The 21,499-nt window shown below is 33.4% G+C and overlaps 2 protein-coding genes across 3 annotated transcripts; both read right to left on the bottom strand.

The window, feature by feature from the left end:
* Positions 1 to 84: 84 nt before the first annotated feature.
* LOC108459997 (uncharacterized) lies at positions 85 to 7,452 on the bottom strand. The gene is made up of 12 exons (XM_017759383.2): positions 7,072 to 7,452; positions 6,847 to 6,993; positions 6,627 to 6,741; positions 6,454 to 6,548; positions 6,114 to 6,217; positions 5,915 to 5,952; positions 5,232 to 5,467; positions 3,517 to 3,610; positions 3,211 to 3,401; positions 2,361 to 2,580; positions 1,363 to 1,530; positions 85 to 696 (listed from the first exon to the last, which is right to left on the bottom strand). Exons 1-12 carry the CDS (start codon positions 7,300 to 7,302, stop codon positions 545 to 547), a joined length of 1,791 nt encoding a protein of 596 aa, XP_017614872.1. The 5' UTR covers positions 7,303 to 7,452; the 3' UTR covers positions 85 to 544.
* A 2,219-nt stretch (positions 7,453 to 9,671) lies between these two features.
* Positions 9,672 to 15,318, bottom strand: LOC108459999 (calcium-dependent protein kinase SK5-like). 2 transcript variants are annotated; one of them, XM_017759386.2, is made up of 7 exons: positions 14,270 to 15,318; positions 13,246 to 13,389; positions 12,978 to 13,130; positions 12,433 to 12,548; positions 10,350 to 10,517; positions 10,023 to 10,247; positions 9,672 to 9,933 (listed from the first exon to the last, which is right to left on the bottom strand). In XM_017759386.2, the coding sequence occupies exons 1-7, from the start codon at positions 14,805 to 14,807 to the stop codon at positions 9,784 to 9,786; spliced, it is 1,494 nt and encodes a 497-aa protein (XP_017614875.1). In that variant the 5' UTR covers positions 14,808 to 15,318; the 3' UTR covers positions 9,672 to 9,783. The 2 variants fall into 2 exon arrangements, with proteins under 2 accessions (XP_017614875.1, XP_052882915.1); XM_053026955.1 differs by having other exon boundaries at positions 10,023 to 10,517.
* Positions 15,319 to 21,499: the final 6,181 nt, after the last annotated feature.

The raw sequence follows: 21,499 nt of genomic DNA, 5'->3' as shown, positions 1-21,499 counted from the left end.
CCCACACATTAATACTGATTCCTAAACCTCTTTCCACATTATCTGCACTATTCTCACATCTCAATCATAAAAGCAAGGATCATATTATCATAATTCCTTCTTTGTTTTATTGCAAAAGCCAATCATAATTAACATATCAAACTAGACCTTGAAATCACTAAACCTGCCACAAAAATAAAAACCAGCCTAGAAGGAACAAGTAATTCAACTCATTCTACAGAGTCAAAATGCCAAAAACAAATTAATCAGATATAAGGAAATAAAATAAGGAAAAGAGAAGATCTTGATACAACCATGTTAGCCAGCTTCACATGGTACCACAATTCTGAGACCAAGGTTCTTAAACTGTTTGCACTTTCATTCTTTCTATAGCAATCCTGATGAGAAGGCATTGGTCTGTTATCGAACCTTCTCCGTCTCTTTCTTTCCTGAATATTTTTCTAAAGCAACCACACGAAAAGTATTCATCTTGGAATTTTGCGTTTCTTTGCACTACAGAGTTGCTAAAGCTTAACTAATGGGAAAAAGGACAATCAAACCAAGCTCAGTTGGTTTTCTTCTCATCTTCTTTGGCAGTAGTAATACCTGTATCGCTAGGCGTCTGCTCATCCTCACCCCCAAAACCAAACTCATTTATTCGTTTCTTATCCACAGGATATACCCACCTCTGGTACAGATAGATTAAAAATATAAGATCTGCAAAATAAGCACGAGAATGAGAATTACACCTGAATAAGTAAAGAATACAGTATGTACTCACAGTACACCTGTTGTTCAGAATGAATTTTTTACACAGATTATACATATATATATATGCAAGCTTAGCATTTTTTGTTATGCATACCCAATCTCTCTTTGGTACAACTATATATTTTCAAAATCAAAAGTAACTTCAAAGAGTAAAAGAAAGGTCAAGAAACACAGTAATAGCTAAGCAACCTCTCACCCTTTGTGCATGTAAAATAAAATGGCTGATGAGATGCAGATTATGCAGCACTTATCTCAAAAATACGTACCAAGTTTATGAGTTCCAAGTTTCTGTCCTTTAATTTTTTTTTTTTTAAATTGTGGTTTACTGAGGGTATTTCATAATTACACCCTTACTAAATCAAACAAATAATTGGGTAGTGACCCAATCTGCCCTTTTTATCTCTTAGGATTATAAATCCAAAACAAACTTGGTAAGGATGAATGAGAAAAGGATGGAAACTTCTTTAATGCAATGGTTACATTTCATAATTCCCTTCCTATTTCGTAGCTTAACCATTGGTTAAAAACCTTTTCTTCTTCTCTTTGCATCCCCCAAACCAAACAAAGCATAAGGGAAGGAAAGGTACAAAACAAGAAATAATAATATCTTACCATCACGGAAGACAGAAAGTCGATGAAGTGTTGGCATTTTTATGACAAATGCAAAGAGATCATCAATAATGGTGTTGAGGAACTTATAAGTCATCTGCCTCCAAGGTAAATGAGCCACGGACTTAAGCTTATAGTTTATGAAAAGTTGAGGGCACATCATAATAAAACCTACCAAAAACATATGGGAAAGCAACATTATTGCAGTTCAAATATGCACAAATTGAAAATTTTGCAGCAAATAAGCAAGTAAACGAAAAAATTTCAATAAAAGTTATAGATGAAAAAAAAAGCTATTATTCACACAAGAAGCAGAGGTTGAGGTTCATTGACCAAACCAATTCATGCAGTCATAAGGACAGAGAGTCAAATTCATCATTATTTAGATGGCCCCTTTCTCTTCCTGATATATAACTGATAAGCTTGATCATAACATAATTTCACATAATGATTAGATATTATAAAACAGACAAAAGACCAAGTAAAAGCCCAAATTCCATGAGTTATTTTAATCTTCAAATGTCCCTGATCACCAAGTTTTTTGTCCTCTACCTAAGTGCAGTTGGTTGCCAAGGATTGAATCCTCGTTAGTCCAGCACATCAGACCACACAGCTATGGCCTATCAGGAGCTTTTTCCTAAGCCTGACAGGACATGATATCTCACAATCGTTTTGCCAAATAAAACAGCACAGGCACAATAAGAAAGAATATCAATGTTGTTTGTATAAATAGTCCAGAGTTCTTATACTTGTTGGAAAAACTTATGGGAAAATGAAATAAGGACCAAGGCTGAATAGCTTTACCAATGCATAAAGGTTAAAAAAAGAGAGCAGATGACAACACTAAAAGACCCCAAGGAAAGAAACATTTTAGAAGTAATTGTTATTTTCTTCTACAATGTTAATGAAATCAAACTTTCACAATGTCAATAAGTCGTAGTTGTCAGTAGGTCACCGACAAAGTTATCAAATAAAGGAACAGGAGAGGACAAATGGCTTACCGAACATGTAGACACAGCTTGTGAGTGAAGAGAGAACCCAAGAATACCAGCTCTTATGGCGCTCATACATAAGGGAGTAAATAGAAAAGCCTGCAACCAGGAGGAAGAGCACGTAGGACAAATACTTCATTGCTATATCATCATATTCCTTAGTTTTATTGCTTGCATATGAATCACGATCTCGGAACCTCAACATAGGTATCTTTCCGGTTCTATCGACCTGAAGATGAAAAAGGATTATTGCAAATTTTGATATTGTTGCGATGAATTAACTAGAAGATAGCAGATAAAAAATGAGTTCCAAATGGAAGGTGATGATAATATAAGATATATGCAACATTCAGTGAACCTATGCAGACATACTAGCAAAACATGACCAGGCTTTCAGATGTCATTCAGACAAATAAGCAGAATGGCATGCCAAGAAGAATTATGGATCTATTTTAATCTTTCCAGCTACAACAAAAGAGAAGAATGAAGCATCTAAACAAGAATCATGTATGGGAAAAAGAATTCAAGTGATAATTTGCCGCCAAATTATTTGAAAGCGGATTGAAAATGATGGTTTTCTGCATCCAGTTACACAGAATATAAGATTTATACTCAAAATATATTAGCAATCCTCAAAATAATGGCCTTTGAATATAGAGCACAAGATTATCTACAATACAAAGTTGCCTATATCCCAATAGAATCTGAGATCTTTAGCACAGAAAAGGATCTCATTAGTATCAAACTTTCAGTACAAATGTATCTAAAGGTTGGTCTTTCGTTTTTCTTTTTCTTTATTAGAAGGGTGCCCAAGATATAAATGAGATCCAGCAAAATAAGTGCATGTATGAGCTCATACCTCTATGTGCATTGCTTTCCCTATCTTCCAAAACTCGATGCAACAACCAATTCCAGAACTTGCCAGTATCATCCATGAGGTCTCATTATCGAGTAGATAGAGGAAAACTATAAGCTGACACAAAAAGCTCACCACAACAGACTTTGCAGACAATCCTTCCATAGACTTATTTTTGTTCCAAAACTGGATATCTGAGAGAAGAAAAACCAGCATGCTAAACCTAAGTTTCCAGAGTGTATAACAGAACCGTAAAAGAACCCATCCATGTGTGGAACAAAACATTTTCAAGATAACAGAAACATTTACCATTCTTAAAAGCCAAGAAGTCAAACACAGAATGAAGCAAAGAAACGACCATTGTGATCACTAGCAAGTACGGATTTCCTTCCAGGAAGACCCTCTACAAAATTTATCGAGTAAATGTCAGCATTTGAAAGATAAATGAGAATAAAAGGATCCTTAAAACCACGGTAGCAGCATCCACCCAAACTAAGAATAAACAATTAGTCCTTTCAACTTCTGTGGTTCATTATCCATAACTTTTTTATCTCCCTCATCAATGGAAGAGTATAGAATGTTTTCAGTTCAAGAGTTACAAACAAACTGAATCTAATGACAAAAAGAATCCAATTAATATTTATACATATATATCAAAAAAAAGAGGTGCTTGAGAATACCCTCCTGATGGTTCAGTCAGTTAAGAAGAAAAGAATCGGTTGCTAGAGGAAGACAGAAGCAAGGGAAGGAGAAACTATTCTTGCTTGAGTGGAATCAGTTTTATTTGTAATTCCACTTATTTTACGATCATATCTCTTTCAACTTGAGGAATTTCTTTGAAAGAAGAGACAAGAGCAGTTACGCCTTTTTATAATCCCGGATAAGCAACTAAGAGCCTCTCAATAAAGGACTCTGCTCAGTAAGTCACCTACCTTTGCTAGTGGATTAGTTTAGTTATAGGTTGGATGATACTATAGAGCTTAAATCTATTCATGACCTGACCAGAGTAAATTTAAATATCAACATCCTAGTACCCAACTAGCAGAATTAATCAACCCTAGTTTGAAAAGAAACCCAGTCCATATAGATTATCTAAGGATTATATTCACTAGTATGGCAGCAAAATTTCTTTTTATCTTCATTTACTTACCTTTTTCTCTGTTTAAATAGATTATGAAGTCACTGGAAAGCAAACAAAGCACAGAGAAAGTAGACACAAAAAATTAAAAAGCTAGTGATGTAAAATATCCATAGGCTCTTCAAAAAGAAAAGCATCCGATAGATAATAGAATTCTAGCACTTACATTTCATATTGATTATATATCATGGGATGCAACTTTGAGCAGCATATTTTTGTCATATGCCAGGCGCTCAACCCAGAAAACTAGCCTAACAACTGGATGTCCAATCTTCTATATGTGAACTCACCCTAGCATAAATTCAATGCAACTAGCACGCACTTGAGCCACATGACAGCTCCCTAGACTAACCACACATGCCTCATTTCATTCATTGAGCCTACATTAGATGAGGGGTTTGATGCCATTATGCCTTCAAGTCTACATTATAACACCCACAACATGGCTCTTTACCCCATGTTACAGGCATAGCCCTCAACAAGAAGACTAACTTATTAGGTGAGATAACCATCCCCGCTATTTATTCTCAAAATTGACCTAGTACCATTTCTGATGTGAGACTTAGCACTCACTTGTGGCATGTTAAGCATGTTTCTAACAAAGAGCGGTAGTCAGCCTCATCTTATACATTCAAACTCCAACTAAAGCATGCTGGTGGTAAGGGCTAGTTTATCCGAGTCAAAGAGATGATAAGATTTATTCCATATCCTACATTTATTTGCTTTCTTTTGCGAAATGAGATTTTATTTTAGTTTTAAATTTCTCAAATGTAACTTTAAAGGTAAAAATCATATTCTATAACCCAATCTTAAACCTTTTAGCCAGTCATTCTTCATAATGATTTCTAAGATGACAACATTCCAAGGCAATAAAAGATAGGAATACCTTAAGTTCATCAGCCTCGCCTTCAACCATGCTGCCATAACTACGATGAATTTGGAATGATTGGTCAATCTGCATGAATAGTTGCCACTTCATCATGCTTATGGGTCCAACCTCCAAATTGAGAGGCAATACTGTCACTGTCTCATTGATTGCAATCAACTTATCTCTAAGTAACCAAAACTCATTGAAGGAGATGGTAGGATAGTAATTTCCTTGACTAGGATCAATATTTAAGTCTGCAAATCTGAAGTCAAGAAACTCAAAGCTGGTCTGCACTTTGCAGCTATAACACATTAAAATAGTACCTACCAGAGGTGACTATCGGATTATCAAATATCGGCTCAATTCAACAAACATACTATATCCAGCAAGATGGTTTCCAATTAAGAAAAAAAAAATGAAAGCTAGGAGCATTTTCTGGAAGATACGGAGATCACTGTCAGTAAGCTAGTTATGGTTATATTATGGTTATATCTACAATTGTTTCCAACAAGTTATGGTAAAAATCAAACAGTGTTCCAGGATCAAAATCATACTATGTAAAATCTAAATAATTTTCTTCAAGAATAAAAATCTTTAACAAGACTATAACAGAAAACCAAGAAAGTGGCAAATTATGTGTAAGTCTCAAACAACCGTGATTGAGATGTGGAATGAAAAAAGGGTAAAGAACTGAAGGATACAAGGAGCAATATTTGGTGGTACAGCATTATGCGCATATCTGGAATAGAAAAAAAAAAAAAAAAAAAAAGGAGCCAAAATATTAGTTTATTTTCCAGAGAAAGAAAAGAGAGCAAAAACACAAGCCACAGAATAAAGATAAACAGCAATCTATTCTTTTTACAGTGTATTACAGAAGCATGACATTAAGCAGAAACTTACCTTGTAAAATCTTCAACCAAGTTAATAGTAATATTTGGTTTCCAATAAGAAATCCATTCAACAGGGCCCTCATCTTTAGAGTCAGCTTCAGTATCATCAGCCACCTGAATCAATATGATTCGGCACTTAGATCATTATATTGTAGTAAATTTCGGTGGAACTGGAAGGGAATTAAAGATTGGAAATACAAGAGATGTTATTATGAGGAGCATCAAACGATTCAAAAGAACAAACACCAAGAAAGTTTAGATCTACCCTACCCGAACCCAAAATCGTTTTTCTTAAAGGTAACAACATTGTTCAAATAAATAAGCTATGCCGATACTAGTAAAGAACAAACCTGTGGCTCAGGTTCAAACACTTCACCGTCCTTGGAGTTCCCCAGAAGACTTTTCCTCTTATCTGATCTTGACTTGGGCAAATATTTCACCACAGCTGAAATCAATTAAAAGGAGGTTAATTGTTCACCATTAATCTCCAAAAAGAAATGTAATGACAGAGAAGGGAACTCACGGTGAGTCCTCCCAAAGGCAGCTTGAGGCTGGTATTCAGGATCATTTGGATCTGGAGGGTAACCCGAGCGTGCAAAGAAAACATGAGCATAAAGACTGCCATTGTTTTTCAAGGTCTGAGAGATTAAAACATCAAACTTCATCAACCGTTCTAAACTCTAAAGAAAGAAACAAGCGAATTGCAAGCAAGTAAAAGATATACATATTGTCGAACACCTTACATCGGAAGGATGGTAGTCTAAAGAAAGAGTACGAGTGCTTTCAGGACCCCAAGTGGCATAAGGAATATTAGTTTCATGCCAAACAAGAGAAGCTTCGTTCCCAAAGTCATTGAACCTTTGGTGCTCAGAAAGATACAACCACATATCCTGAAAAATGCCAAAAAAAATCATGCAACAATGAAAAACAAAGAAAAAGGAAGTTTCCTAATTGAGGAACAACCGTACCAGTGGTTCGCCCTTCTGGAAGAGATTGGAGATGAGGTTAGAAGGATCGACGGGCTTTTTGGGAGAGAAGAATTTGGAAGCGAAGTACCAGAAGACGGCGATCCTTATGATTCCGGTTATGCTCTGTCCAAATCCACCTTGTTGCTGCTGCCGCTGAGGCTGTCCTCCTCCTCCGCCCGCTGCCGCTGCCGCTGCCGCTGCCGCTACCGCTGCTGCTGCTGGCGGCGACATTTCTTTTTTCCTTTTCTTTTGTTCTATCTCAGATGGGGTTTTCGAGATTCGATTGCTTCGAGATAGAAAACAGAAAAAGAGAAGGAGAGATATTTTTGTTTATTTTATCATAAACCAACCAAGCAAGTTGTTTGGTTCTAACGTACTGCCAACATTTCTATTTATTTACCATTTTTAATTTATATTTTACATTGAAATCCAGCATATATTTCTAAAATACAAAATTACCCTCTAATTTAACAAATCTTTCAATGTGGTACTTTAACTAATGAAGTACACTCTTTACTAAATTAGTTGTTTATATCATATTATCTCAAATTTTAGTAAAATTGATTCGAAATAAAAATAAAAATTTTAGTTAAAATATTATTTTAATGTTCAAATTTTATATATAAAAATATATTAATTATATTTTATCTATAATATATATATAAACATGAGTTTTGGTAAACTTTTGAACTTATGAGAATACCTTTTATTGTTAATATTATTATGTTCAAATTTTAGTAATAGTAATTGTATTATTAAATTGATATTAGAATAATAAATTATTAGTATTATTATGTGAAAATGATAAAAGTAATATTAATTAATATGATGATATATTAATGAGAAATTAACCAATTTGGTCATATTTTTTATAACATAATATATTATAAAGTAATAAAACTATAAATCTATAAAATTATTGAATATAATTTGATAATTTGTCGATTGAGTCTTACATTGATTGGTATGGGCATTGTTGCCAATACAGGAGGACGTAGGTTCGAATGCACTGAAATACATTATTCTCTTATTCATGAGTTATGGAGGGGCTATGATTAGTTCTAGAAATGATGTTAAAAAGAAACAGATATGATCGTAACTATAATAATTAAATGTGTGAGATTACTAATATATATATAAAGATAATATCAATATTTGGTAATGAAATTTATAATGTATTAATTAATTTATTTATTTTGAATAAATATGCAAATACGAATGATTGATGCCCATGTGAACTTAGTAAAAGATTAGGATACAGTTGGCACACCAATAGGGTCATATGCGCACTTATGTACGGCATAATTGATGATATAGAGATTATAATAGGTTATTTTGGGATCCAGCATTTGTTGTGGATCATTGAGTATTCATTGTTTCTACGGAGACCTTGGTCTAGTGGAGGGATGTATTCAAATATCTTTAAAGATTTGATGCCTACGGGCTTCGCACTTCAGTGCCTTGGTGTGGTGTTGTTTATGCTTGTACAAGCTATCTTGGTGTATTGCAGTTCACCCGCGTGTCCAAATCCGTTTTACTAGGGTTCTATTGAGAGAAATATTGAAATTAAACATTGAAACGAAAAAATGGAAATGAATCGAATTTGATACATTAAATAGGTACATAACTAACATGTTTAATGCATATGAATGCTTATGATTCTTATGTTCACTTTGTTGTGACATTTAGTGCCACGTGCTTACATTTTTGTTGTGGCATTTAGTGCCACGTGCTAGTTAAATGTATGCTTAACTTTTGATATGTTACATGCTCACCTATGAGTAAGATAAGTGTTGTAATTTCTATTTGAATTTACTAAGCATTGAATGCTCACCTATCATTGTTTCTCCTACATGTAGATTCCCCAACTTATGGAACTCATCAAGCCGGATCAGTGCAAATAACACACTATCAACAAAACAGTAAAATTATGTTTATTTTGAGTCCCAATATTGTAACATGTATATAAAGTCTTTATTATGTAAATGGGCATCTTTACTTGTTAATGTCAAGGTTTGTGAATGGTTTTGACCATGTTTGATGCCATTTGGATTCATGATTTCAAGCTTGCATAATGAGTTTTGTGCCTTTTGAGCATTTGATTTCAGATTCAAAGTGTGATAAGCTTAATTTGGTATGGTTTGGCATGGTATAATGAAATTATTTACCATTTTTTAAAAAAATTATCTGCCCGTAATGAAATTTAAACTTAAAACTTTATAATTTTTAATAACTTAATTTCACATTTTTTTAAAAAAAATATTTACACATAATGGGATAAAAAAAATGATTGAAGAAAGTTTTATAATAAAAAAAAATGGATGATTGAAGAAGGGTCACTTAGGCTCTCTTATGAAGCAATCATTATGAGCACAAGCCCTAGTCAATACATGGTAAAATTGCGCTTTGATTTATTGAAAACCTTATATTCAATTCTAACCCCTCGAAATTAAAAACAATTATAGTTTAATCCTTTTAGAAATTGTAAAATGATAAATTTATATTTTTCTATATAAAGAATTTTCTGGATTCGTTTGAATTGACACTTGCTAATGCATTGCAGCCTGCAGGTGGTGTTAATTGTCCCACATTATATCTCATTTTCATTTCTGGAACCGCACAAGTTTCTCATAAACTTGAAAATGTCAACTTATATAGTAACTAATTAATAGTAATTAGCCACTGAAAGTTTTAGCACAAAAAAAACTTACTTCAAACTGAACTATTCAATTCCTTAGCCCCATTTGCCGTCACTCCGAACGCGTCTCCCAAATTGATCGTCCTTCTCATAGTTCTCCTCCCAATACCTCCATTGCCCTTCCTCATCATTGCTGCAAACTCCCCATAGTCTATTTGTCCATCCTATTTATTACACAATACATTCCATTAACCGTGGACATACAAGCTTTTTTTAAATGTATGGTGAAGTCAAGAAAGCAAAACAAACTCACGTTATCTTGATCGATTTCTTTGATCATCTCGTCGAGATGGACGTCGCTTAATCCAAACTCTTTGCAGGCTTGTTGAAGCTCATCAATGGTTATGTATCCACTCCCATCTTTGTCGAAAAAGGAGAAGGCACCCACCAGATTCTCTTCCCTTTCCAGTTTATTCAAGTGCACCGTGGCAGCAAGGAATTCACCGTAATCGATTGTCCCATTGTTGTCAATGTCTGCCTGCCAAAACAACATGAAGGTTTGTCCATTTAGCAAAGGATCAAAAGTAAGTGCAAGAGGTGTACACAAGGATTGCCAAATAACATCGATGGAATTCCTTACTGCATCCATAAGATCTTTGATCTCCGATTCCATAAGTTCAGAACCCACTCGTTTGAGGCCGTCTTTTAATTCTTCATATGTAATTGTTCCACTATTGTCGGTATCTATCATTTTAAATAACTCTTTCAGACCACCGATTTCTTCTTCCGAAAGCCTTTCTGCTATAACCTAACATTGTGTATGGAAGTTAGCAGAATATTTGCACAACACACATAATATGAGAAAGCCCGAAAACAGTGTTTTTTACAATATATTCCTAAATGATGATATGGAAGAACAAATCACAAGTAACAGAGGTTATGGATTATATAACATGGAAAATAAGAGATGCAACCAATCTTCTACTCTGAGCTGAAACTGATCAATCTAAGGCCATCAATAAATCTAGGTAACTTGTAAATACTTGGTCAAAACTCGAGACGGCAATCCATATTTGGAAAACTTCAGCAGTTATCATATAAGGGATGGAAAGGGGGAGAAAAAGGGGAAGCCTGCAATCTTTTTATTGTCTTGCTGGACTGTCCTAACTCATAAGAGCTTAGGAAAAGGTCAAGTTTCGCAACATTGAAAGTACCACCATGTCAACAATATTTCACAAAGAAAATTCGCTCAACATTAACAAAACTCGCTATACCCCTATCAATCGAGGATAGACTTTTGTTCAATCCTAAATTAGAAGTTAAGGTTACACATCTAGGGAAAATGCATCAAAGACCAAAGAGGATCTCATGAATGATATCTAATGCTTTAAGAAAAACGGTTTTACATGTTCAAGAAACCAATCATAACAGCAATTGATTAAGAACCCTTTCTTGAGAGCTTGCCACTACTAAATTCAGCAATATCATAGACGACAAGTACACAACAAGAAATAAAAAATTTAACAAATAGAACACAACAGAAACATGAGATGATGCAAAATAGTAACATAAACACAATACGTATACACGAATGCCTCAAAATCTTTTTAATACAAATTACTAACATACCAAAATTTAGAAATATAAAAAATAACTTAAACATGATTACAACATGGTAAGAATACATAACATGAGATGGAAACACGAATGTGTAAAATATTAGCATGTTCTCAACCATTCTACCAAGAACCAACTCCAACACTCAGAAGTACATGAACTGCACTTCACTCATACTTCTATTAAAAAACTGTTTAGAATCATTCCACTAAGCTTCATGCAAACATACTTCATAGGCCGTGACCATGAGCATGTACACCAAGATTAAGATGTTGATTTTCAGGTCAACAAATCCTTTGAAATTTTAGAGATTAAACAATGTGCTGCTAACAGGCAAGAGAATGTAGAATCCATCCAAAACAATAAACAGTGGGTGAAAAAACAGGCTAATCCGTAAAGAACCAAACAAAACTCACACAAGGCATACACATAGGATGGGAGGGAGACCCACACATTGCAATTGCAGATGGTGGGACTTGAACCCAGGCCTTCAAGGTCTGGGACCTCAGCCTTTGCCAACAATGCTAAAACCTCATTTGCGGGATGAGAGTCTTAAACCTCTACAATTGGGATGATATCTGTCTTATTTAGGAAAGATAAAACAAGTCCTACAAAATTTTTACATGACTTGAGAGTCCACCTTATGGTACTAGCTTAAATATATATGAGGTAGATAATATTCACTAGATTTACTTCAGCCATTATAACTATGTCGCATTATCTCTAAAGTAAAACTAGAAAACTGGTAGGAAATTTGCTCATCACACTGATCTTCCTTGAAGCCTTTTCTATAAGTGAAACTGAGAAAGGGTATTGAACCATCAGAACAAATAAGAAAAAAACGTCAGAGAATAAAATATTTACACAGCATACAGTATTTCAAGGATGTAAACAGAAAAGTGAAGCTAACAGGAGCCAGCAAAATGCTTCAAACATAAGAAATCTGCTCATCTCATGTTGAACCAAACTAGTATAGATGCAAATGAATATTTTCCAAAGAAATTGAAAAAAGAAATGTTAAAGAGAAAAACAAATAAGCTTTAGCAGTCCAAGAACATATAAGCTATCTAATTAAAAATTAAAATACATATTATGCATTTACTTACTCGTAAAGCCATCTTTTTAAGTTTGTTCATTGCTGAGAACTGCTTCAGGCGTGACAATACTGCAGAATCAAGAGGTTTATCGGGTGCAATGGTGTCATCTACAATCCATGGGTGGCCTGATATAAATGGTTACAACCATAAGGTTGAGGACATCAGCAGTAAATTTCCTGACAATTCTTTGTTGTGTTTGGGTCTATAAATTTGATAAAGTGGATTCGGTTTTGATTTGAATATAAATGATGAGGATGAAGGCTCACATTACGAAAATACTAGTTAAGATCTAATACACTTATGTATTTTAGATTGCATAACAAGATGGATTTCAATTCCATATTTCATTCAGGTATTCTAAATTCACCATTAAGCAGAGATCTAGGAAGTAAATGAAATCAAAATAATCATGAAAGTCATGTTCTAATGATTCTATTACACATTTTATATTAAATTGAGATTGAAATCCCTTCTTACAAATTCAAGTTCCGAATCTCAATAATAGCCATATCTGACAAATCCATTATCCCCTTTATGCAGCAAGAGAAACTTACACAAGACTTGATGAGCAGTTAGCCTTCTCTTTGGATGGCGGTCAAGCATTTTTCTTATGAGATCCTTTGCACTATCAGAAATAGCAGGCCAAGGTTCTGAATCAAAATCTATTTTCCCTTGTAAAATCTGCCGGAAAATTCCCATTTCAGTTTCTGGAAGGAATGCAAGAATGTCGCCAATGATCAGATTTGGAAGTATAAAAAAGAATTGCTCCTCAAAACTACAAACTTTTTCTACCAGCAATATATACACTAAAAGAATCTCTACCTGCCCAAAATGGTGGCACCCCACTCAATAATATGTATAGGATAACACCAGCACTCCACACATCTGATTCAGGTCCATAATGCTTCCGTAAAACCTCTGGTGCAACGTAGTATGGACTCCCGACAACATCAGAGAAAGATTCACCTAGAAAGATAGGGGAAAAACTATAAAGTTTTTGTAAAAGTGATACAACAGAACAACTTAATAAGACATGCTTGAAAGTTTATAACACTCGGAAACATTAAATAAGGCTAAGAAACACAATCCAGATCTTGAAAGTTTTCTCCACCACAACAAAAGCGCTACACAGCCATAGAATAAAAAAAGATCTTGCTGTAAAATCAAAATCGATATGATAAAGGGGTTTCCCTACATTTTCTGCTGCTTATCGTTGCAGTTACTGGCACCAAAACATTAATGACAGCATATTAGTAACTTCTAGGGTTTTATGGTTCTGAAAGGTCCCTGCAACACACACTATGCTGTATGCACTTTTAACCCCTATCAGCACTCATTTCTCCTTCCTTTCACCCTTTGCACACTCAAGTAATCATCAAGTACCAATGTTTGTTGCATTCCAGTTAACAGGCTTTTCCTTTTCATCATCTTAAATTTTTAGCCCATTGGCCGTCCCACTGTATGTATATGTTGACATGTATATTGTTATACACAACAAAAGCATATAAGCCTTTCTTCAGCAGCCTACTTCTACACCTGCAAGTAAGTCCATTTCCTCCTATTGACTATTGACACACCTTAATCCGACTAAATCCCATCTCTCATTCCCTTTCCCTCCCTCGCTAAAAAAAAGTGTATCAAATGATATTCCAGCTAATACTAAGCTAGGCAAATCACAGTGCTCGTATCACTGAAAATGAAATTGATGTGTTTGACTAATTCAGGACCAGGATTTCATTGCCAAAGCCCAAATCAAAAGTGAACCCTAGTTTCGCAACAAAGAGAAAACACAATATGGCATCAATGACAACCAATCAGAGAAGAAAAAAGATAGAAAAGAATAAACCTGGCTTGTAGAAAACAGACAACCCAAAATCAGTGGCCTTGAGGGTAGCATCTTCCTCAACCGTATCAAACAAGAAGTTCTCAGGCTTAAGATCTCTGTGCATGACCCCAAGAGAATGACAAGCCTCAACAACTCCAACAATGGTTTTGATCAACTTAGCAGCTTCCCTCTCACTGTAATGACCTTTCTGGACTATCCTATCAAAAAGCTCACCGCCCTCACAAAGCTCCATCACCAAGTGCACAGATAGCTGATCCTCGTAGGTACCCCTGATCCTCACCACATGTGGGTGCTCGGATAAGTGGTGCATTATCTGGATTTCTCTCCAAACATCATCGTAGTCCTCTTGACAAATCAGCTTCCGCTTTGGGATTGACTTGCACGCGAAGTGCTGCCCCGTTGGTTTGTGGGTACAGAGGTATGTAGTCCCAAACTGACCTTGCCCAAGTTTCTTCCCTATGCTGTAATGCTCTGTCAAGCTTGGGGTCTGGTAGGGAAGAACCATTGTGGGTTTCGTCCCTGAGCTTGTTCTACTCATTTCCTTTTTCTTTTTTCTACTTTTCTCACTGTAAATTTTCAAACTTTGAGTGAGTAGAGAAGAAAGATTGATTTTTTTTCCCTTTTTTTTTTTTAAGTTTCAATGCCAATATCACATCATACTCAATCAATCGTTTACTCTTATAATGTAAAGATTGAACGGGTACTGCGATACTCAAAAAAATAAAAATAAAAATCAAGATAGACCCAAGACCTTGACGATGAAAGGGCAAAGCTTTACCCAAATGAGGGGGCAATCACTATTAGTATTAAAAAAGTAAGGCCAAAAAAGTCTTCACCAATTACCATACATGGCCATCATCAGTGTAAGCTTTACCCATTTTGCATGTCAGTCCCTGTCAGCAGCTGATGTCTTATTACCCATTTTTCTTACATTTAATTTTGTTTATTGGTTCTTCAAGACAAGATCTGTGTGCTGTGTTGGATTCCCCGTTACTTTTGTCATTCCTTTTTCCTTTTGTTTACTATTGAAATTCCTATGTGCTACCCTCTCTCTCTTCAACCATAAAACTATTGAACAAATATTTCTTTTCTGATTTTGAGCTTCGTGCGTAAATATTATATTCTAATTCGTCATTTTGATTTATGTTTTTCACGTGCGAGTGTTGTTTATAACTCACAAAAATAAGGGTAAATTGTACAATTTGTCATCTAATTTTTATATCGTTTTAATTTTCGCTTTAAAAAATTTGTAGTATTGCAGCTCAAGTTTAAGGTTTTGGATATAATCGATATATAGGAAAGTGTTTGATTTTCGATGTAGAATTTTGAGACATCTAACGTGGTGGTTACAATAAGATAATAATTCAATTTGATAGCTTAGAAGTTGTAAAAGTCTTACAAGGAAATTTTTTAACTCATTGAACTTCACATTAATTAGACAAATACAACGCATTTTGTCTCAAGAATATTAGTGATTTTTGCGTTACATCCCTAAAGAGCACAACCAGAGTACAAATTGTTTAGCAAAGTTGGCTTTGGTCAAGAAAAAATACTTGCAAGTTTTTATTCACTTTAAATGAGATTTTAGCTTTTATTGAATCAGACTTAGGAGTTTTATTCCTTTTCAGAATAACTTTATGTAATTTAGATAGGTAATTGTTCTTTTTCACCAAAAAGAATTTTGTAATATTCATCTTAGTCACTTCCGTTGTATACTTTTATCATTTTAATATTTCATCGTTAATTTTATTATTATATACATTCATTTTAATTATCAAACTTTAATAAATTTGTATTTCGATCATCAAAATAAGTGTAAGTAATAACAAATTAAAATTAAAAAATTAGGTTTAATTATTTATCTTTGTGTTATTATCAATCTTAAGTCAATGCCGAGTTAACTTGTGATACAAACTCAATCAAATATAAAATATATTAAAATATTAAAATAAAGTTTTAGTTAAGTGATAAATTAAATATTTTATTGATAAAATTGGTTCGGTTCAAATCACACCATAAACATATTTTTGGGGGTTTTGTTTAAATGGAAAAGACTTAAGTGCCATTAAATAATATAATTTATTTTAATTAAAAATATTTTATAATTTAACAATTGAATTGATGACTCGATTGGAAGTGACACAAATTCAATAAAGTAATCAAGTAATTTAATTATCTAGTTCAAAATAAATCTATATACCAATAACTAGACTTTTGGTCTTATCAAAAGAATACTTGAATTTATAAATATTTTGTATTTTTCAGAGTTTATTATTTTACATTTGATTGGAATGTGAGATTTTATTATTTGATTAATAGAGTGTAAAATTGTAAACACATCACTAGACCGCTTTTAATAGTAAATAATAATTAAAAGTTATTATACTATCCTTAAACTATTAAAATTCAAATTGCATTTTAATAGTTTATATAAATTATGAAGGATCGGATTTTTTTTGAATAATCTCATTATAGGTTTTAATCGTATATGTTTTTTTTACACAATGTCTAGAGTTACTCACAGCCCCTCCCCAACCCATAAATAAGAGGATAATACACTTCAGCGCACTTGAACCCATGTCCTCCTGCATTGACAATAATGTCCATACCAATTGAGCTAAGACTAAATCATTGGTGGAGCTAGGATGTTAATCTTGGGGGAAGCTAAAATTAGATGTGGTACGTAACAATAAATTTAAACATATAAATAATCGATTCAAAAGAAGCAGTATTCTAACATAACAATCAATTTAAACAAATAAATAATCGACTCAAAAGAAAAAGAAGCAATATTCCACCATAACAATCGATTTAAAAGAAGCAATATTCCACCATAACAATCGATTTAAAAGAAGCAGTATTACAACATGACAATCGATTTAAACATACAAACAATTGATTAAAAAACAGTATTAACAAGCAATCATTTAACATAATTTTAAACAAAGTGACCTAGGTTTTCTTCCTCTCATTCACTTTGGCCGAAACTTACTATAATATTATCTAGCTATTTTGTTTCGTTTTTACACTTATAACAAGTTAGAAACCGTCTCCTAATCATTTTTTATAAAAAAAAAATATACACATTTCACTTAATTTTATAAGCTTCCATCAATATCTTTTAATGCACTTGATAAAATAAAAAACTATTGGTACATATATGTAAAAGAAGCTTCAATGATTCAAAGTTTATGAAAATTTTGAAGAAAAACATACATTATACTTAAAATTTGGAGGAAAATGATGAAGATTTTGTTTTCTTCTTTTCTCGCTAGACACGAATATAAAGAAGAAAGATGATAAAAATATGTTCATCTTTTCTTTTCTTTTCTTTTCTTTTCTTTTCTTTATATATATTATTATATTACTTATAAAATATTATTATTTTAAGTAAAATATTAAATAATTATTTAACAAAATATCATTCAAAAGTTATCATGAATAATTTAGCTTCTTCAAGAAGATTTTCCCTTTGTTTTTAGGGCTAAATATAAAATTAGTATCTGAACTTATCCACTTATCCCAGATTAGTACCTATGGTTTTTTTTTTCTAAATTAGTACCCGAAATTTTTTTTGTCAACTAGTTTGGTACCTTTTTTTAATATCGTTATGTTTGGGTCACGTGACAGTGTCAAACAGTGATACATGTCATTGGTGACATCATGATAATGTTATTATTTTTTTTCCTTTAATTTTTCTATTTTTTACCCTTCAACTTTTCCTTACACATTCCTCCTAGTCCCCCACCATTTTTCTTTCATTATCCTTCCCCCTTCTCTTTTTCTTGCCTCATTGCCACATCTATCGTCGTTGCTGATATGAATCGCCACTCTCCGATGAGCAGCTGCTCTCAAACTTTCATCCATGTCAGGAGGATAAGATCGTACAATGAAACTTTTTGGCATTATTTTGGGGGAACTTTTTCCTTTTTCATTTTTTGGATTGTTAATGGAGTAACTCATGGGACTGAACTTCAGTTGGAATGGATAGGTTTTGAGCAATTTTTTTTTTTTACAGATTTGGGTTAGTTCCTAACAAAGGAAATTTCTTAACTAAAGCTCTAAATTTCTCAGATTAGACTAAATGTTTTATAAAGATTTTTTTTCTTTTGTTTCGAATTTGCTTCAGTATGTAATAAAGAAAATTTCAAATTTTGGGGTTGGGTCCAACACATGCATTCCATAACTGTGAATTTAAGTTTTTCTCTGATTCCTTCATCAATTTTTCAATTTAGACTTTGAAAACAAAAAAGAAAAAAGAAAACCCAAAACTTAGCTATGAATTTAAACTTGAAAAAAATTTAAACCAATTTATTATTTCATCCATGTCAAGAGGATAAGATCGTACAAGGAGACTTCCTGGCATTATTTTGGGGAGCTATTCCTTTTCTTGTTTGGACTGTTGATGGAGGAACTCATAGGGTTGAGCATCGATTGGAATGGATGGGTTTTTAACAAATATATTTTTTATTTTATTGATTTAGGTTAGTTCCTAACAAAGGAAATTTCTAAACTAAAGCTTTAAATTTCGCAAATTGGACTAAGTGTTTTACAAGAAAACTTTTTCTTTTGTTGCAAATTTGCTTCATTGTGCAGTAAAGAAAATTTCAAATTTTGGGGTTGGGTTCAGCACATGCATGCCATAGCTGTGGATCTAAACTCTTCTCTGATTTATTCACTGATTTTTCGATTCAGCATTTGAAAACAAAGAAGAAAAAAGAAAACCCAAAAATTAGCTATAAATTTAAGCTTAAGAAAAAACTAAAATCAGTTCATTAAAATTTTCTCACATTTTCTCTCTGTTGTATCTTTATTTTCTCTCACTTTCTCACGTGAGGATTAAAAAAATAAACTAAAAAAAGAACACATAAAATAGCTAATGATGGATTTTCAAGGGAGGAAAAAATGATGTTGTCGCCGTTGGTCAAAGAGCTCACCGGACGGTGGCCTAGCAGCGACATAAAAGCAGGGCGGCTAGGGTGGAAAAATGAAAATGAAAAATGAAAAAGAGAGAATGAAAATGAAAATGATCTATAAAAGTAGTCCACATGGCGCCATGTGAGTAGCCAGCGTTGCCACGTCAACAAAATTTTAACCTCGTTAGGCTCAAGTACCAAACTAGTGGACGAAAAAAATTTGGGTACCAATCTAAGACAAAAAAATCCATAGATACCAATATGGGAGAACTGGACAAGTTCAGGTACTAATTTTATATTTAACCACTGTTTTTATCAAGAATAATTTTTTAATATTATTTTTAATACTATAAAACTATTAAAGGGGCCTACTTATATTTTTCTAAGGGTTATAGTATATATATACAAAGGGGGAAATTACAAAAATCTTTAACATTAGGGGGTCTACTTATATTTTTGGGAGGGCCATAGTATATCTACAAAAGGTTAAATTGCAAAAATTTTAAACCTTTAAGGAGTCATGGCCCCTTGAGCCTATATTAGGCTCCGCCCTCAATAAATTGAAGCATCAAAAGTTAAATTTTTCTATCTTAAAGGAATGAGCACTTCCCAACCTTAATGTAGCCATGTTATCGTATTTTAAAAGAAAACTATAGGCTAGCAAGTTAATAGGCTAGTGATAACCATTTGTGTGAGTTAAGTTGTGTTGAAATAAGGTTGGGGATTTGATCTTGTGTGCAATCATTTCCTATCTTATTTAATTATATTGAAAAAGTTTAGGTTAGTTTATGAATTTTATTTCTATACGAAAAATGAAAAAGTTAATATCTCTAGATTAATTTGTCATAACTTAGTTCTTGTATTTTATAAAAATTGATAATCTAAATTTTTTTAGTATAAAACGGGTGTGCTTTATTAAAACCAACATTAAATAAAAGGTTCAAAACTCGATAAGCCAATAGAGTACAAATAAAAGCAAAACAATCAATGCATTAAAACCAACAATAAAAAACCAAGAGAAGAAATCTACCAGTTTCCTATTGCTAGAAAACGACAATGATAGTCGTCGGTCGGTGGTACATCGGTGATAGTCACAAGAAACAGAGCAGAGCAATAATGTCGATAGTTAGGGCATGAAAAAGAGGGGAAACAAAAGTAATCTGAAAGATGCTTTCATTAAGAGATAAAAGGAATATTTTTAAATTACACCCACAACCTATTTATATATCAACATTTTAGTCCCTGACTAATTAACCAAGTAACAACCTTTAGTTAGATTTACAAACTAACCAGTAACTAACACCAGCCTTTCAACACTCCCCCTCAAGTTGGAGGGTGATAATGATCCTTAACCCCCAACTTGGACATCAAAAACTCATGTTGTTGGACTTCAAGTGCCTTTCTCATCACATCTGCAAATTGTTCATCTGTACGCACATGTTGTGTCTGAATTAACCCTTATCATATTTTTTCTCTAACAAAAAGACAATCAATTTCAATGTGTTTAGTTCATTCATGGAATACTGGATTTACTGCAATCTAAAGTGTTGCTTGGCTATCAGAAAACAACAAGGCTGAATCAAATTGATCAAAATATATATCTTTAAACAGACCACTTAACCATACTATTTCAGCAACTATTGATGTCATACTCCTATACTCAGATTCAACTGATGAATGTGAAACCATGCTTCGCTTTATTAACTTTCAAGAAACAAGCGAATTGCCAAGCTTAATACAAAAACCATTGACTGATCTTCTAGTTATAAGACATGCAACCCAATTAGAATCACAATAGGCAACAAGTTGTACTTTGTTTTTAGCAGCAAAAAAAATCCCTTGCCCTGGACTCTTCTTTATGTATCAAACAATTAGAAGTGCTGTTTCATAGTAAAATTTCTTTAGTTTTTGCATAAATTGGCTCAATTGTTGAACCGCATATGATATATCTGGCCGTGTATTGTTAAGTACAACAATCGACCCATAAGTCTTTGATATGCTGACACATCTAGCAGCAACTCATCATCATAGCCTATTAAATGCACAAGTTCATCATATTCAGCTGTGGTAAACCTCGTATTTTGCTCAAGTGGTGTGCTGGCCAGCTTGGCTTCACTGAACCCAACATCTAATATCAACTCCAATACATACTTCCTCTGACTTAAAACGGTGCCTTTGTTTGATTGTGCCATCTCAATGCTAAGGAAATACTTCAGTTCTCCCAAATTTTTCATTTTAAAACACCTATAAATAACCTTTTTAACCTATCAATCATCCCAATGTCATTTCCTACAATCAGCAAGTCATCTACATA

Source organism: Gossypium arboreum, chromosome 4 (genome assembly GCF_025698485.1).
Source record: "Gossypium arboreum isolate Shixiya-1 chromosome 4, ASM2569848v2, whole genome shotgun sequence".
NCBI lineage: Eukaryota > Viridiplantae > Streptophyta > Magnoliopsida > Malvales > Malvaceae > Gossypium > Gossypium arboreum.
Note: the sequence above shows the minus strand (reverse complement) of the source record. Positions and strands in the feature narration are given on the sequence as shown.

What these genes read in the sequence shown, in the direction of transcription:
- LOC108459997 (XM_017759383.2), bottom strand. Translation starts at nt 7,302, where the DNA reads ATGTCGCCGCCAGCAGCAGCAGCGGTAGCGGCAGCGGCAGCGGCAGCG. An exon ending in TAGACTACCATCCTTCCGAT is followed by an intron (nt 6,742 to 6,846) that starts GTAAGGTGTTCG and finishes TTAATCTCTCAG; the next exon opens with ACCTTGAAAAACAATGGCAG. An exon ending in GCGAGGCTGATGAACTTAAG is followed by an intron (nt 3,611 to 5,231) that starts GTATTCCTATCT and finishes TAAATTTTGTAG; the next exon opens with AGGGTCTTCCTGGAAGGAAA.
- LOC108459999 (XM_053026955.1), bottom strand. Translation starts at nt 14,807, where the DNA reads ATGAGTAGAACAAGCTCAGGGACGAAACCCACAATGGTTCTTCCCTAC. An exon ending in AACTGCTCATCAAGTCTTGT is followed by an intron (nt 12,549 to 12,977) that starts GTAAGTTTCTCT and finishes CATTTATATCAG; the next exon opens with GCCACCCATGGATTGTAGAT. An exon ending in TTAAAAAGATGGCTTTACGA is followed by an intron (nt 10,518 to 12,432) that starts GTAAGTAAATGC and finishes ACACAATGTTAG; the next exon opens with GTTATAGCAGAAAGGCTTTC.